The sequence below is a fragment of the Marmota flaviventris genome, chromosome 2, assembly GCF_047511675.1.
Source record: "Marmota flaviventris isolate mMarFla1 chromosome 2, mMarFla1.hap1, whole genome shotgun sequence".
Classification (NCBI taxonomy): domain Eukaryota; kingdom Metazoa; phylum Chordata; class Mammalia; order Rodentia; family Sciuridae; genus Marmota; species Marmota flaviventris.
The window spans coordinates 32,290,239-32,307,462 of record NC_092499.1 but is presented as its reverse complement, the minus strand read 5'-3'; the positions used below and the strand labels follow the sequence as shown (position 1 = coordinate 32,307,462).

Here is a 17,224-nt window from a genome sequence, read left to right as displayed (position 1 = left end):
GATGAGAAACCTTTAAAGTGTGACAATGATCATCTTTTTTGCCCAATGCTGCATTGCAGTAGTGTCACACATATTCCTAGAGAAGGGGAACACTACATTTTTTTCATATTACAGTGCAAGGCAATAAAGAAGAAAAATGCTTTTGATATGATGCACACTTTGGGCATAACTGGTCTGGCATCTCACCTCTTACTCCACCCATTCTGTGGGACACCTTTCTAGGGATTATGATTTCAGAGGAAGAGAAATGCTACCCTGGTGGGGCATGGGAACAGCAGGCAGGGGACGGGAGTTCCCAGAGGATTGGGCCCAGACAGGCCCCATGAGCAAAGGAGTAGATGATATAACATTTGGCCTATGAAAAACTATATATTACAGAATTGTATTTATTAGGAAGATATGGGGTTTTACTGTGATGTGAATTGATGCAAATGGGGTATGTAACAAGAAATAAAATTGCAACTGTCTTTGTGTTCACAGACTAACATTTTGTGACAGAGAGTGGTACAGAGTGTAGCCCTTCAACCAACAGATAACACAATATTTGATTCAAAATAGTCCATGGTTTAAAATCTTTAGTAGGTTTACTATTTACAGTATTTCTCCATTTAGCTGTTTCTGTTTTCACTTTCTTTTGTTGCCCTTATGGATATAAATATAGTTAAACCATTATAGAAAAGAATTCAGGAAAACGCTGATAAACTAAAACATCAGGGAAAAGAAAAACAATAAAACTTCCAAAATGAATGAAACTTGAAGGAGCTCAGAAAAAAATATCTTTTAAACCAGAAAAATTATGTCTTTTAAATGCTAATGGAAGACCACTCATCAGAGGAAGTACAATTGACACATCCTAGGGGAAAGATTATCACTCACTTTGGTAAACACACAAACCTTTAGTCATTCTGAGGTTGCCATTTTGAAATAAAATGTCTTGGCAATTAAAATGGGATTCATGGTATTTCCAAAAATTTATTGGTGTATGATAATTGTACAGAAGGGTGTTTCATTATGGCATGTTCATATAAGCCCAGAACATAATTGGATTGATTTCATTCCCAGTACCTTCCCCCATCCCCCTTTGCCCTCCTCCATTCCTTTCTCTATCCTACTGGTTTCCCTTCTGTTTTCCTTAGATCCTTTTATGTTTTTTCTCTCTAGCATCTACATTTGAGAGAAAACATATAACTCTACTCTCTGAATCTGGCTTATTTCACTGGGAATCCCAGCAATTGTGGCCAGTGTGCACACACCTGTGCCCTCAGGGCTAACAGTATCTATCTAGCCTGCCTTTCTTTGGTGTGTCAGAGATGGCTCTGAAAGTTTGGCCATGAATCCCAGGGACTGCTGCAAGTGTGTGTGTAGGCAAGCCCATGCACATGCCTGTCACCCCAGGGTTCCTAGTACTTAACTAGCCCTGCCCTTCTCCTGTGCAGCATTTGTCCTTCTCCCTTCGTCCTTCCCATCTCACCCTTCCATATCTGTATGTATTCCTCTTGATCTGAATTATATTCCTAAAGAGTCTGTTGTTTCTGTTTTCGTTTTCTCTTTGGCAAGCTATCTTCAAAATGGTGAAATTCAAGTTGAAACTTGGGAATGGCTATGGCCAGTTGACTTATTTTATGTTTCTGAACAGTATCTAATATTGGCTTTAGACCTGAAGTACAGTTGGAGATGGAGGTCCTCACTAGAGGCATGAGTTTTAACCTTATTGCTTAAAAGTGGTTTATAGTTGGTTTCTGAAGTATGAGACAGATTCATCATGCCCTTGTCAACAAGATTGGATTTTCTCCCAGATAACATAATGGCAAAAACTTCAGGGATGCTATGGTTTAAATATATATTGTCCCTTCCAAAACACATACTGAATTTCAATCCACATTGTGAGGTTTTTATGAGGGAAGAAACTTTTGAGAAGGTAGAAACTTAATCTATGATGTTTACAACTGGGGCATTTTCAAGGAAATTAGGATTAGATAAGGATATCAAAAGTGCCCATGAGGGGCTGGGATTGTGGCTTAGCAATAGAAAGCTTGCCTAGCTCATGCGAGGCGCTGGGTTCCATCCTCAGCACCACATAAAGGTAAATAAATAAGATAAAGGTATTGTGTCCAATTACAACTAAAAAATATTTTTTAAAAAAGTGTCCACGAGTGAATACTAGTGGCTTTATAAGAGGGAGAGACCACATCTCTTGCAAGCAACATTGAAATGTCAAGTCCTTCCTAAGATGTTCATTTTTATCTCTGTTAACCTGCTAGTTTCTGCTTCTGTAATCATGCTTGCTCAGAAGCTGTGGCAGGAATCAGAGCTGCTTTGGAGATGGGGGAAAAAAATAAAGCTACTTCCATGAGAAAGTTTTGAAACCTGAAACAAAGGGCTGGATTCAGCTTTTGGAGAAGACCCCACTGAGCCAGCACCAGTGCTTGAATAAACCTTGCTCTGCTACATCTCCAAGTGCCCCGTGTCTTTTTCCAGCACTATAATTTTCCGTAACATTTTCGTGTATGGTCTGGGAAACCAATGATTGTTGTGGGGGAACTGGAGAAAGCTGTGGCTGTAGACCTGGTGACAGATGGATAGGTGCCACCTGGCCACTTGCCAGATCCTGACTCTCACTTAAGCTGTGCTGGTCCCAGCTCCCACTGCTTCCTGGGTCAGACTCAGAAGGAGAACAAAAGCAGGTTTCAGGACAGGACACCAAACTGGTGAGTCCCTCAGAGGAATCTGCCCAAGTCAGGTCCTGCCCTATGGTGGAAGGGGAAACTGATCACTTCCCAGTGACCAGAGTGTCGGCTTCCTCAGGAGGTCGTCAATTCTATTTTGTATGTGTGTTGGGGGTGAGGGCTGGAATGACAAGAGTCCATGCTCCACCATCTTCGGACTAGAGAATCTGAGTGAGTCCTAACCTGCAGTTCTCGGGTGACCTCATAAGGTGTAAGGAGATCAAGAGTCCCTTCCTGCAGGGTTGGTCCAGAGTCCTTTCCTGCAGGGTTGGTCCAGGCAGGTCAATGGCAATGACCTGCCATTGATGCTAAATATCTGCAAAGAGAGTGGACAGGTGGACAAAGGTGTGCATTCCTTCCTCCTTGTGCGGCACCAGCTCCAGGTGGGAACTTTCACATAATGGGCAGCTTAGCTTCAAAACTTCTAGTCTAGAGAAAAAGTATGCTGGTAGAGGAAAAGACAACAAAATCCCCCCAGATATTCCTCTGGACCTTATGTTGAAATATTTTAAAAAGTCCTAGGATGAAAGAGAAAAAGAACCCAAAAGACGATAAAAATACTGTTGATTTATTTGGACTCGAGAAACTATCCTAAAGCCTTCAGTATTCTGACTCAAAGTTTAGGCCTCCTAAAGGCCCAAACTCCCTGACTTCTGCCTTCAGGAATGATGCAAACAATGAAGGGGAAAGAAAATCTGAGCCAGCTGCAGAGCCTCCCATTCCTCCACCTGCTCTGTATCCTTCACCATTCAAGCTAAGGAAGGAATTAGAGCAAAATATATTCAAATTTTATTTTGGGTGGCAGAACAAGGACTGATTTGAAGGACAACCTAACATCTCGGGAGTAATTCCAGTCATGTCATTTTTTTCTTCAAAACCTGTGTGTTGGGCTGGGGTCGTGGTTCAGTGGTAGAGCGCATGCCTAGCATGTGTGAGGCCCTGGGTTCGATCCTCAGCGCCACGTAAAAAGAAATAAATAAAGGCAGTGTCTAACTACAACTAAAAAATAAATATATTTTTTAAAAAAACCTGTGTTGTTTAAGCTCATGGTTTCTGTGATAAATTCACATTTGGTTCTGCTCGCCCAGAATAATATGTTTTGTTCCAATTAGTCTTGTTTTGTCCAACTGAAGTTTTTATTTAGTCCTATGTTTTTCCTGCTTTGTTCAGAAGTTATTCAAGGAAAAGCTATGAAGTCTTTGTTTCCTGATAGTTTTTATATATTTGTGTACATCAATGTATTATATGGTGTGTGTGTGTGTGTGTGTATCATGTACCTGGTATCAAAATTGGCTTATAGATAAATGAGCACTCCTAAATTTAATAAATTTGTTTAACAAATTTAAACAAAGACTTTTTAGTCCACATGACTTAAACATTTAAGAAAAAGTTTAATTTAAATTGGTTAAACAGATAAGAATAAAAATGTCTTGAAAATTACCCACACGTTTTTCTAGGTGGTGAATCAATAGAGTGTTTGGTTTCTATAAAATGTTTAGAAATGTAATATCCATTGTTTCTAGGATTTTTCTTTAGCAGGAGCACATGGATTATACTGTTAGTTACATTGGTCTGATATGTTGATTTTTTTATGGGTAGCCTACAGTTAACAATTAAAATGAAGTAAATTAGACTAAAAATAAACAGACTGTTTTTCCTAAATGTGTTTGTTAGAGGAGACATTTAGTTAATTTATCAAGTTAAAATACTAAATATCAGGGCTGGGATTGTGGCTCAGTGGTAGAGTATTCGCCTAGCATGTTCGAGGCCCTGGGTTCGATCCTCAGCACCACATAAAAATAAATAAATAAAATAAAGATATTGTGTTCAATTTCAGCTAAAAAATAAATATTAAAATAAAATACTAAATATCAATTGCTACTTATAAACTCTAGTACTCCTGACTTCTTGAATTCCATAGATAATATATTTTTAAGTACTATATGTGTTTTTATAAGTTGGTAAATAAAAGGAAAATGCCTCTAATGCTTCTAAGGGAAGCCACACATGGGTGACTCATCCTGGCAGATGGCACAACTGGAAGAGATGGCTCTAATGGAGCTGAGAAGCTTCTCACTAGCCACCAAGAAAAATTCCCCCAAGGAATCTCATCTGACTATTAACAGTAAATAGGAACAAGGTCATTCTGACCAATTTGGCCTTAAACACCTGGCAGGAGAGTTATAACCAAAGCACAGCCGTCCATAGGCTGGTGTTCATTCTAAGGTGATAAAGGGTTTGAAGATCATCTGGAAATTACAAATAAGCAAACTGTGTCAGGAAACCCTCCTACACTAGATCAAGTGTTGTCAATTGCTTTGTTAAGGATTAGGTCTAGTCCTAGACAGACACCCCCAGAGGCCACTGAGGACAACAGCCCTGCTCTGGTCACTCCAGAAGCTGACTAATCTCCATACAGCCTAAGCTTGAGAAATATCAACCCTGCCTGGAATAAATGGACTACTCTATATTGGTCTATTTACTGTGATGCTTTGACACTGCCACACTTTTCCTGTCTCACTTGCCACAGTCTTAGCCTTAGTTTTCACTTTAGGATTACCAGCAACTGCTCCAGCTCATTGATTCTGGGTTGAAAAGCTTCTGCTAGCAGACTTTTACCTCCTTTTGACAGGATGCTTTGTTACTATTGGTTGTGTTTGATCTGGCTCCCGTTGTGGACTTGACCCTCTCACCTTGTGACCCATGTCTTCAAATCACTCAATCAGGCCAAGGTATCACCACAACCCTACTTTATCATACCCATTTCTCCTACCAGGGAACTATCTCAGGAACCTACAGGTTGGATTAAAAGGTCACCCACATCCCATTCTAGACCTGAACAGTTTAAAACCCCAGGAAATTATTTGGAAGATGGTTTTCTACTTTTGGGGGAAATTCAAGAGTCTCATAAGTCTCCTGCCTTGCCTGTTACCCCTGGTTATAAGATCTATTTCTAGTTTCATAGAGATTCTGATTAAAAGCAAAGTGGTTGCTCATGGTGTTATAGAAATATAAACCATTATATCAGGAGGATGCTCTTTGGCCCTAAAAGGATCTGAAACTCAAAGGGTAGAATATGGTAGAGATTTCCTCAAAGCATAAATAAATAAATAAACAAACAAATAACATGATGCCATTAGTATCAATGTGACCCTTCCACAACTCAGTTGGGACATTGTTTGCCTTCAAATAAAACCCACTCATGGGAACTAAGAGACAGCTCACTTGGATGAGACTTCCTCAGGGGGTCAAGAACTCCCCTACACTCCTCAGTGGAGCCTTAACCACTGACTTGGATGCATTTCCAGGAAAGGAACTAAACTGTGTCTTGTTACAATACGCTGATGGCCTTCTGCTGGCCAGCTCAACACAGGCTCAATGCCTACAAGGAACAAAAGCCCTCCTTTCAATACTAAAAGAGGCAAGATATTGAGTATCAAAGAAAAAGGCACCAATCTGTCAGACAGGTTAAATACTTAGGTTTTAACATCATGCAGGGACTAAAAGAAAATGTGCAATTTGTGCCATCCTCACCTCCACCATGTGTCCAAAAGTCCAAGAATTCCGAGGAGCAACAGGTTCCTGCAAAATATGGATCCCTGGATTTTTGGACTTGGCCAGACACCTATATGATACCTTAAAAGGAGAGAAAAAGGCTCCCCAACTCTTGAGTGGGGACCAAGCCAGGAACTGACCTTTAAAACAGTCAAGGCCAAATTCTCCAAGGCCCCAGCCCTAGGACTTCCTGACATAACCAGGGTTCAACCTCTTTGTTCATGAAAAGAAAGGAATGGCCTTGGGAATCCTAACCAGACTCACTCACAGCCAGATGGCTGCCCTGTCTCAGAGCACTGGCAGCCACTATCTTGCTGATAAGGGAAGTTGTCAAGCTAACACTGGGACAAAACCTCAATGTTAAAGTCTCACCCTCAGTTGTAACCCTGATGAACATCAGAGGTTATAGCTCACAAATGTAGAAATGACTCACTATTAAGGGTTGCTATATAAAAATCCAGGGGTGAAACTGGAAGCTGTACAAACTGTAAACCCAGCTCCCTTCCTACTGGGCAAAACAGGGCCCCCTGACCATAACTATTTAAAAGCACTGGTTTTCAGCAGACCAGACTTGACTGATAGACTGCTTCAGAACCCAGATTTGATCCTATTGATGAAAATAATTTTATGGAAGATAAAAAGAGGATGGCTGTGTATGCTGTGGTGTCTGACTCTAAAGTGGTGGAAGCAGAGGCACTTCTCCAAAGATGGTCAGCACAAAGAGCAGAATTATGGACATTAATTAGGACATTACAACTCAGCCAAGACCAGTGGGTCAATATCTAACCAACTCATGTTATGCCTTTTCTTCTCTACATGTCCATGGAAACTTATACAAGAAAAGAAGACTCCTCACTGCAGAAGGGAGAGGAATCAAAAACCAAGCTGAAATTTTGAAACTTCTAGAAGTAGTATAGGAGCCAAAGGAGGTGACAGTTGTCCACTACAAGGGTCACCAAAAGGGAAATGACCCAGTGTCAAAAGGGAACCACCATAATGAGGCTGCCACCAAACAGGTTGCCCAGAATCAGTTGACAAAAAAATCCAAAGTCTTGCTAGTCCCAGAAATGCCAGCTGTTCTACCTAGGAAGAGAAATAGATTAAAAAAGAAAAAAGAAGAAGAAGAAAGGGGAGCCAAGGCCAGGACAAGTTGGTGGCTCACATGAGACTACTGAGTTTATAATCTGGGACAACTAGCTTACAGACTGGTCCACCAACATGAATAGACCCACATGGGGAAAATTGCCATGGAAATCTTATTAGGCTGGTACCACCTCATTGCTCATCTCCCAGCACTCTGCTCTGCTGTCTCCCAGTGCTACATGAACAGCTTACTAAACAATGCTTGCCAGGGACCTAACAAACTAGTGGGAACACAGCACTGTGCACTGTGCACTGTTCCCCTTTAAGGATATGGAAGTGGACTTCACTGAAGTCATCCTGAGCCGAGGATATACTTATTTTTGTGTGTACTTTTGTGGGATGGATAGAAGTCTTTTAACCTGAACTAAAAAGACAAAAGAGGTAACTAAGTCTCTCCTAGGGACATTATTCCCAGATATGGGATGCCTCTAATCATAGGATCAAATAATAGACAAGGGCTTTAAAAATTTGGTGGAAACTACATGCTGCCCATCACCCTCTTAAAAGTGAGATGTTTGCCCCAGGCAAACATGAGATTTTCGCCATTTAAAATCCTGTATGGGCAACCACCTTTGCTGGTCAGCTTAAGGGAGACACCAGAGATTCAGGAGACTTAGATTTATATAAACAGCTATAAAGTTTGGAGCTCGCTGTCTCACAAATACATAAGTGGGTCACAGAATAGCCATATCTTTGGGTATAACTCTTCACCCCTATAAATCTGAGGAGCAAATATGGATAAAAGACTAAAAAAAAGGAACCCTTAAAACCAATTTGGAAGGGACCCCACACTGTAATCTTAACCACCTCTATTTCTCTCAAAGTAACAGGAATAGACACCTGGATCCACCACTCCAGAGCCAAATATGCTGGCCCAACAGAGAATGGGGGAAATGGAGGACAGTCTTAATCTGGAGAGACTCCTGCACCTGATGCTACAAAAGAGGAGACAATGATCTCAAAGCCTGCTCTGGCCACACCAGAAGCTGCTCAGTCAATACACGGCTAAAGCCTGAGGAGTTGACTGCCTAGTTAAAAAAAAATGTTTTATTCTTCACAATATTCCCTTATTGTTACATACTTTCTTCCTTTTCTCAGTATGAATGCTTATTGCTATTGCTTGCTGTTATTAATTTGGTCCCCGACAGTCCTACCAGATTCTACATCGTCATGTGACCCAAGTATCTAAGCAACTGGATCAGACCAAGGAGTTGCATGGAACTTGAGTAACTATTGTTTACAAATAGATGACACAGGGAAGGTTATAGAAGAGATTGTAGATCAAATGATAAAAATTGCCATGTGTCTGTACAGACTTGGAACGAATGGGACAGACAGTTGTGTCCCAAAGACAACAATTATTTGGAGAATGGGGTCCTTAGACAGGAGGAATTAAGGCAACAATGGGGGTGATTTTGGCTAAATTTTCAGGTGTCTACTTATTCCTTTCCTCCTGCCCCTCCTAACAGCATTATAAGAAATTTAATGAAAACAGTTGTTAAAAACGAGAAAGCCTCTCATCTATTACTCACGAGAGGATACCAACAAGTGGTAAAATGATGCTCTCTGAAGGCTGCAGATGCATCCTGAGTATCAAGAGAGGGGAATGAAGTGATGACTCAAGTTCTTCCTAAGATGTTCATTTTTATTTCTGATAATATCTGTAACCTGATAGTTTTTGCTTCTGTAATCATGCTTGCTCAGAAGCTGTGGCAGGAACCAGAGCTGCCTAGAGGTTGGGTGGTGGTGGGGGGAATAAAAAAGCTACTTGCATGAGAAACTTTTGAATAAAACTTTGAATAAAAGATCCTGAGAACAAAAGGCTGGGCTCAGCTTTCGGAGAAGACTCCGCTGAGCCAGCACCAGTGCAGAAATAAACCTTGCTCTTCTACATCTCCAAGTGCCACTTGTCTCTTTCCAACGCCATAACTTTCCATATTGTTTTTCCATAAACATGTTGCAGAGTTAACTTTGAACTCTGCCAGCAGGATTTGGCTACCTGCTTTACAGATAGTACTCCATGACTACCCATGACTACTTCAGCTATGGTTCAACAATCTAGATATGGCTTGTGTCATCACTTTGAAGGGAACAAGAGGCAGACCTTGGCATTCATGGGATTCTGATTCTGCAGATGCACAGAATCCAAGATCTGTGAGATCTTGGCAGTTTCCAATGATATTTCAAGGGAAAGACTGGGAAGCCATGCAGAGACACAGTATATGGGCAAATCTGTCATAGAAGTTCTCCATTAGAATGCCTAGCGGAGCCATGGTAGAGAAGGACTACCATTCTTGAGACCCCAGGAAGGTAGAGTATTCAAAAGCACCCCACCTCATCCTTGGAAGGCCACAAGCATATGCCACAGAACAGCTGTGTGGAATGCAGGCAGCAAAGCCATGGGGACAGGGATGCCCAAGGCCTTTATGGCCCATCTCCCATTGCAGTGTGCACAGGAAGCCTAATGTGGATCCTTAAGATTTTATCAGAAAAAAACCCACACATCATAAATTATTAATGCCTGCCCGATTAGGTTTGGATCTTGCTTTGGTCTGTTCTCTTTCATACTTGCCCCTTCCTTTCTTTTGAAATGGGAATGTATACCTTATGCCTGTTCCACCATTGTATATTAGAAACAGATAATTGGAAGTAGATAACTTTGATTTTATAGGCTCAAAGCCAGAGGAGTTTGCCTTGAGTCTCAAATGAAACTTTGCATTTTGGAGTCTGGAATTAATGCTAAAATAAATTTAGACTTTGGGACTGTTGGATTGAACAATGTACTTTTCATGTGAGAAGGACATGAATGAATTTGAGGGTGGGACAAGAACCAAATGCTAAAGTTTGAATGTGGCTTGTCCTCCCCAAAACCATGTTAAAATAAATTTATTTATTTGGTACCAGGGATTGAACTCAGGAGCACTTAACCACGGAGCCACATCACCACCCATTTATTATTATTATTATTATTAAATTTAGGGACAAGATCGCTAAGCTGCTGTGGTGGGTTTTGAACTCACAATCTTCTTGCCTCAGCCTCCCAAGCTGCTGGATTATAGGCATTTCCACAAAGCCTGGTTTCATGTTGAAATTTAATCCATATTGTTAGATACTGAGAAGGAAGAAATTTAATACAACTATGGTATTTAGAGGTAGGTCCTTTAAGAAGTGATTAGGATTATATGAGGTCATCAGAACAGAGAGCCCATGATTAATTACTGGTGGCTCTTTTTAAATCCTCAAATATTTATTATGATAAATCCTCAAACACTTATCATTTCTTTAAGGGGAAAATATTCAAAATCTTATAAGCAATAGATCAGTGATTGATCTCAGTCTAAAAAAAAAAAAAATGGGCAAGAGATGCCCATGGCAGAAAGTAGCATCAGTCTACTGATCATAAGCTTTTTAACTATTTTGGTTACAAGACCAAAAAAAAAAGCGCTCATTGTTTGGCCATCTGTCTCAACACTGGGAACATCAAAATTTTTAAGTCATGACCACAGATACATTTGTGTCAGGGCCTAGTGTTGGCTTTTCCTGTCTTGTTGCCGATTATGGTAATTATGCCCATCTTGTTTTTGTTAAGGATTACTATCTTTATTTCTACTATCCTGAAATGTTATCACCTCCACTGATATTAGGAAGCCTAGTTCTGTAACACCATGTCCTTTCATAAATCCCATAAAGACAGTGATGTACGATTCCTAATGACACTTGTACCCATCTTCCTACTTCATTTCTTCATGCTTACAACAGTGCCCCCCTAGGACCTCCAGTAAGAGAGTCAGTGGTCCTTTCTCTAATCTTTTGTAATAAATTCATTCTAAAATGCCTTCCTCTCTGAATATTCTGACCTCTGTCACATTTGGGCCAAAACAGTTCTAGCAACTTCACCTCGATGATTATAATCTATTAACATATCTAAGCCTCAAAGATTCAAAAATTTCAAAAGCATGTTAAGATAAGCTCTGGGCATCTTTGTAAAGATGTTAAATCCTAAATTACCCCTTATTTAAAAAGCTTTCTCTTGTATAATCTTATATTCCATTTTTTCCTGCATCAGGATCCATTTATATATGTTTTCCTGCCTCCTATTGGTATACATTAACCAGCTCCCAAAGCTCTTTTGATCAATGATACCGATCCTCTCATACTCAACTGATAACAATTATTGGTTTAGATGTAGTGAGGGGAGGTACATTGGGTCTTCCAGAGGATAAGCATAATCTTTGGCAAAGCAAGGTATGCAGGAAATAAGACTGCTCTCTTCTATCAAGGGGTGAAGAGTAAGTTGTGTTGGCTAGAACACTCATGAGAATATTGGGATTGAAGTTTTTTCAAATGTATCCACTCAACTTCCCCTATCCAAGGTATCAGAGTAACATTTCTTTCCTAGTAGAACCTCTGTTTATTACAAGGGAAATCAGAGATCTAAATTTAATAATATTTATAATTCTCTGGCACATCTTGGGTATTATTTTCAGCCTTTCCTCTGACTATAAGGAGAATTCTTTTTAAATACTGTCATAGAGGTCTCAGGACTTTCATACCATTCCCCAAGTTGGAAGTTAATTGTTCTGAACCTATTGTCATCTTTCTTCATAGCTTCTTAACCATCTAATTTTATAATTCTCATATTTCCAATTCCTGCTCTATGAATGACCTAAATACTCTACTGTCAAGTAGAAAGCCATTAGTATGTATAGGAATTGTCACCAGTACTATAAAACAATCTCAAGGTTGAGTCTAAAAGAATATAAATGGGCACTGCCAGCATTTGCTGTACTGTTCTTTCCAACCTCAAACACCTTTACTTTACTCTCATTTCTCTACTTTTACTTTTACCCTGCATTTCCCAAATAAAGAATTTGAATTTAATCCTTTACTCAGTACCTGCCTTCTGGAGAATCTGGATGCAATAGATGCTGATGCCCCATCCTATATCCCCTGGTCCCACCTGAGTTTACATGCAGCCACAGCAGGTAATTTCCATGCTCTGATAATTTCCCACTTCAAATGCTGATGATTCATGTCTTCTCTTCCTGATATTTTTCTCCAGAACCATGAAGTGATATTTCAGTGTTTCACATGAATTCCCAGAGAGTCTATCCACAAAGAATGACCCCAGTAGCTCAGAGAGGAAACTTGACCATTAACCTATCTTTTGTGATTTCCAAATAAACAGTCTACCTAAATTCTTGTCTCTGGGTCGACTTTTTGAGGAATCCAAATTAAAACAATAGATAAGACCCTAGATTTGTCACAGGAGGTTAATTCTACCCAATAACCTTGATATAATTGACTGATCTAGCCTGAATTAACTCAACCAATATAAAATAACTACACAGAAGCAAAATGTGCTGCATCTTATAAAAGTTTACAAGTAAAATGATTCACTCCAATAAATTATCAGTAAATTCCAATGGATTACAGTAAATCTGTGAAAAATGGCTTATTAAATAAATTGTATTAGGGTAACTGGCGACCCATTTGGAAAAGTGTGTGTTGGATTCCTGACTCATTGCTTCTGGCAAGGTAAATTCCAAATTTATACATAAAAACTCTGAATCATGTTGGCATTATCCCAGGAAACATAGATTATTTCAAAGTAATCTCAAGCAGAAATAAAAATCTCAGAAAATATATAAGTAGACCAGACTGATAAATCCGACTATAACTCAATTGAAATATTTTTTTACAACAAAAAATTTCAAAAAGAGAGTCAACAAGTTGGAGCACTGATCTTTTGTCTCCATACAAACACATACACTTAAAGCATGTGAATCTCCGATGTATTTTCTATGGCCAAATTTAATCAGATTATATTCTTAGTCTACTCTTCCCTGTTTCTATGACTTCACTACTAATTCTTTTTATCCTTAACCGGTACATTGTTAGCCCTCTCCACATTCTTTCCTAGAGTGCATCAAACCATAAAAAAAGTAACCACAGAGTGACAGGGGCACATAAATGGAAAACTTAGCATTGCATAAAGAAAATACATTTCCCCAAATATAACATTTAACCTCTATGGAGACAAAAGCAGAAATTTTCTAGGGCAAAAGGAGTCAGGGAGAATAGTAAACAACAGTTTGGAAATGGAAATTGCATGTACAGATGGATATGCAGAGAATAATACAGACAATTATATCCTAAACAGAAAACAGCTAGAGAATGCAAAGCTCGTAAAGCATAATGAAAAAGTGTATCAAAAAGGTCACTTTGCTCAATTTATAGAGTGCCATTTAGAAATTTTCTGGCTAATAAAAAGAGTATCTGATTATATTTACATTTTTAAAAGGTGGGCTTTCAAAAATTGCTGAGACAGACTAAGGAGAAGACAGATTGGGTACAAAACAGCTAGAAAATTTTATCAGGTACAAACGGGAGCATTTGAAATGAGCATATTTTAAATAATCATTGTTGAAGTTTAGTAGTTTTTGAAAGAGGACCAGAGTGATGTCCTTAAGGTGACAGATAAAATATTATTTTTACTTTTCCTAATACTCCATTTAAGTTCATTATCTCACTCAAATATTTATTATGTATTAAGCACTAATTCAGGTGTTGGGGATAAGATAGTGAGCAAAACAGATTAAAACAATCCCTCAAGGACTTTATGTTTCGATATTCAAAGCAAATTCTCCAAAAGGATACCCAAATTGCCAAATGAAGGTAAAGAGTAAGATTAGGCAAACTTGACTAGGAAGCACGCAGGAAACAAGTTCAGGAGCTTTTATTAAATAAACAACAATTTGTTTATATTTAACAAGAATTCACTTCTCCCTGTTGTTTACCAACTAAACACAATGAGTTAGGTGGGGCAATTATTACTATCCCTCTTTACAGATTTTTAAACAGAGCACCTGAATATTTAAATAATTTGCCCAAATTTCTAAATGTCACTCCTGGACACACTGATGTCTATTTCTTGTCTCTCCCATGAGTTATAAGAGGCAGGCCAAATTATATTGTTATATTGGGTGCATATATGAATATGTAACAACAAATCCCATAATTATGTACAACTCTAATGCACAATTAAAATGCAGGGGAAAAACACAAAAAGGATTAATTTGGGTCACTGGTTAGAGACAAAGTTTTATTTGTTACTTAAAATAATGAACAGTAGGTAAGAATACCTGTACTTAACAACAATGCTTCTGAATCCGATGGAAGGGGAGATCCCAGCATCTTTTGGTAAAATGTCAGGAATGTGCTCACTTTCAGGCATGTGTTAACATTTCTGTGGCCAAGAAACTACAACTTAATAATGCATGGAATATCAAATTGGAAACTTTTTCTTAACTTGGTGAGTGCGTTTTGGTCTCCTTGGGACTAGAATGCATTCGAGGATATCCATAAAGCCCAATAGTCAACAGAAAAATCAAAACAGACAATAAAAAAATCACGATTCCTGGTAATAAAGCTATTTTTTTTCCTAAGGGTGGGCCACTGTCAACACTACCTCCGTAGCCTCTGTGCAGACAATCGGGTGGGGACCACCCATAACCACAGTGGCAGTGATGTTTGTTATTACAGATCCCCTTCATATTGCAGGTCTCAGGAAGGCAGTCTTGTGACAAGACAGACAAACTAACACACTTTTTATCAATACAGATCTTTCCTGTTCCACAGGCAGTGCCATCTTTCACTTCACCAATGTCAGGTATGTCCATCCCTAAATGATGGACAGAACTCCAGCAGGTGACACCATTGATGCGAGTGTGCTGCAAAACATAATGATCTTGGAGATGGGGAATGTCTTCCACATCTTCACACTGAACTCTCCCACAAAAGATGTCAGACATGTTACATTTTAGGTATACTGTGCCATTTATACCACAGTGGCCAAACTGGTTTCCTTGGGAGTTGATTTTTTGGTAGCAATTCTGAGATGCACTCTTTGCACCTTGGCCAAAAATTTCCTTGCACTGTTGGTCATGGTTATGACATCTCTTTTGATAGCAGTAGGCACTTTCACTACAAGGGATCCCATCCTGCACATACCCATCTTCTGGGCACTGATGGGATGACCCATTACACCACTCTGGAAGGTCACATTCATTGACCTGTTGTCTACAGATTTCCCCTGATGGTACGAATTTGCAGTCTTTGCAACAAAGTCCAGAAGCACAAGCAGCACCTGGCCTCAGGGTGCAGTTCACCAGACAACAAGGATCTTGCTCACACTGACGTATGGATCCACAATCACATTCCTCTTCTCTTTCAACTGCACCATTTCCACAGCGCTTCAGCAAAAATATTTCCCCTGGTTTTGGATGGTTGTGCAGACATGATCCTTGGTTTAATGTGGTCTTCATAAAATCAACATAACTGCAATTGGTAAATCTCTCTGCTGGTACTCTGAAAGTACTCATAAGGCAGCCTTTTTCCCCACAAAAGCAGAAATCCTCATCATGATACATACCCAAAGTATGACCTAATTCATGGGCCACAGTATTAGCAAAAAGAGACCAGGGGTCTTCTTGGAAATTATCAACTCCACAATCAATAGGAGGACGACATATTCCTGCAACATAGGCTAGACCAAGTATACTTATATGTGCATTTTTTATGAAAATATGTGCAGCATCATGCTGTAGCTGGGAAAGACTGACTTGTTTCCACTGAGAAAAATCTTCTAAAACCTGTTCTATGTTTACCATTGGGAAAGCATTTCTTTGATTCCAAATCTCAATCCCAACCAAAATTACATAAGTGCTCAACTGCTGATATAAGGAATCCACTAAATTGACAATAAGAACTACATCCTCTTGCACCTTTGACAAGTTGCTTTGAGAGTAAACGAAGAAATCATGATCTACCACTACCACCAGCTCCAGAAACCATGTGTGGGTCCACCAGTCCCCAGTAGAATTTTGTTTCCAATCTGAGCTCTCAATCACTTCAAATTCCAATTGTTGACGTGCTATTTCCTTCTCTGTTAAACCACAGCTCGTGGGTGAAAATTGTGTCTCGTTACTGTGTAATCTATAAACCAGGTGTTCAAATGTGGCAGAGTGCCTAATGGGTTCAATTTCATAAGTGAGGTCATTTATTTGTAACACTCCCCGAAAACCCCCAAAACAGGCACTGAAAACAACCAGAGACTCGGGGGCCCCCTCCACATAACCATGATAGTAACAGTCATCTGGGATGAAGGGGTGATCTTCCAGGAGGGCATGCTGCTCTGTGTAGGTGAGCACAGGAAGATGTGCAGAAACTAATAGTTTCTTCACCCTAATGTGCACAATGTGTTTCTGGCCACCAAACAGCAGGCTGTAGGAAAGCCATCCTGGAGTCTTTGCACCTCTGCCTCTGCTGGTCACCTTCAAGGGGATCACCACTTCTGGGGAACTGAGATGTTGGGTAGGCCCAGCTTGGGAGAGGCTAGAAGGGGACAGAGACACTTCGAGCCAGAGCAGCAGAAGAGTGGCTCTCATGGATGCTCCATCCTCCATAGCCACCATTATGGAGCCATCTATCCAGAGCAGAAGAGGACAGGATGTGAGGCACTGCTTGTGTGACTCCTTCCCCCTGAGCTGCTCAGGGTGCAGGGCTGACCTTATGGATCTGTGTCCTGGCAGAGTCGGAGCATCAGAGCTGCACTGCTGAAAGGGAGAATAAAAATAATAAAATAAATAAAACAAAAGAAAGGGTGGGACAAGTGGTAGGATTAGGTTAGGAAATCAGGAGAGAAAAAGCATGGAGTAGCAAAAAAATTGAGTAATGAATCAAGAAAATTATTTGGATTTGCTTTTAAAAAATGAGAGTAGAGAGTTGGGAGTGGTATA

At 39.8% G+C, this 17,224-nt stretch overlaps 1 protein-coding gene across 1 annotated transcript; it reads right to left on the bottom strand.

Moving 5' to 3' along the window:
- Window positions 1–14,511: 14,511 nt before the first annotated feature.
- Window positions 14,512–16,964, bottom strand: Adam21 (ADAM metallopeptidase domain 21). Its single transcript, XM_027931483.2, has one exon. The coding sequence runs from the start codon at window positions 16,898–16,900 to the stop codon at window positions 14,732–14,734; it is 2,169 nt and encodes a 722-aa protein (XP_027787284.2). The 5' UTR covers window positions 16,901–16,964; the 3' UTR covers window positions 14,512–14,731.
- Between the last annotated feature and the right edge of the window lie 260 nt (window positions 16,965–17,224).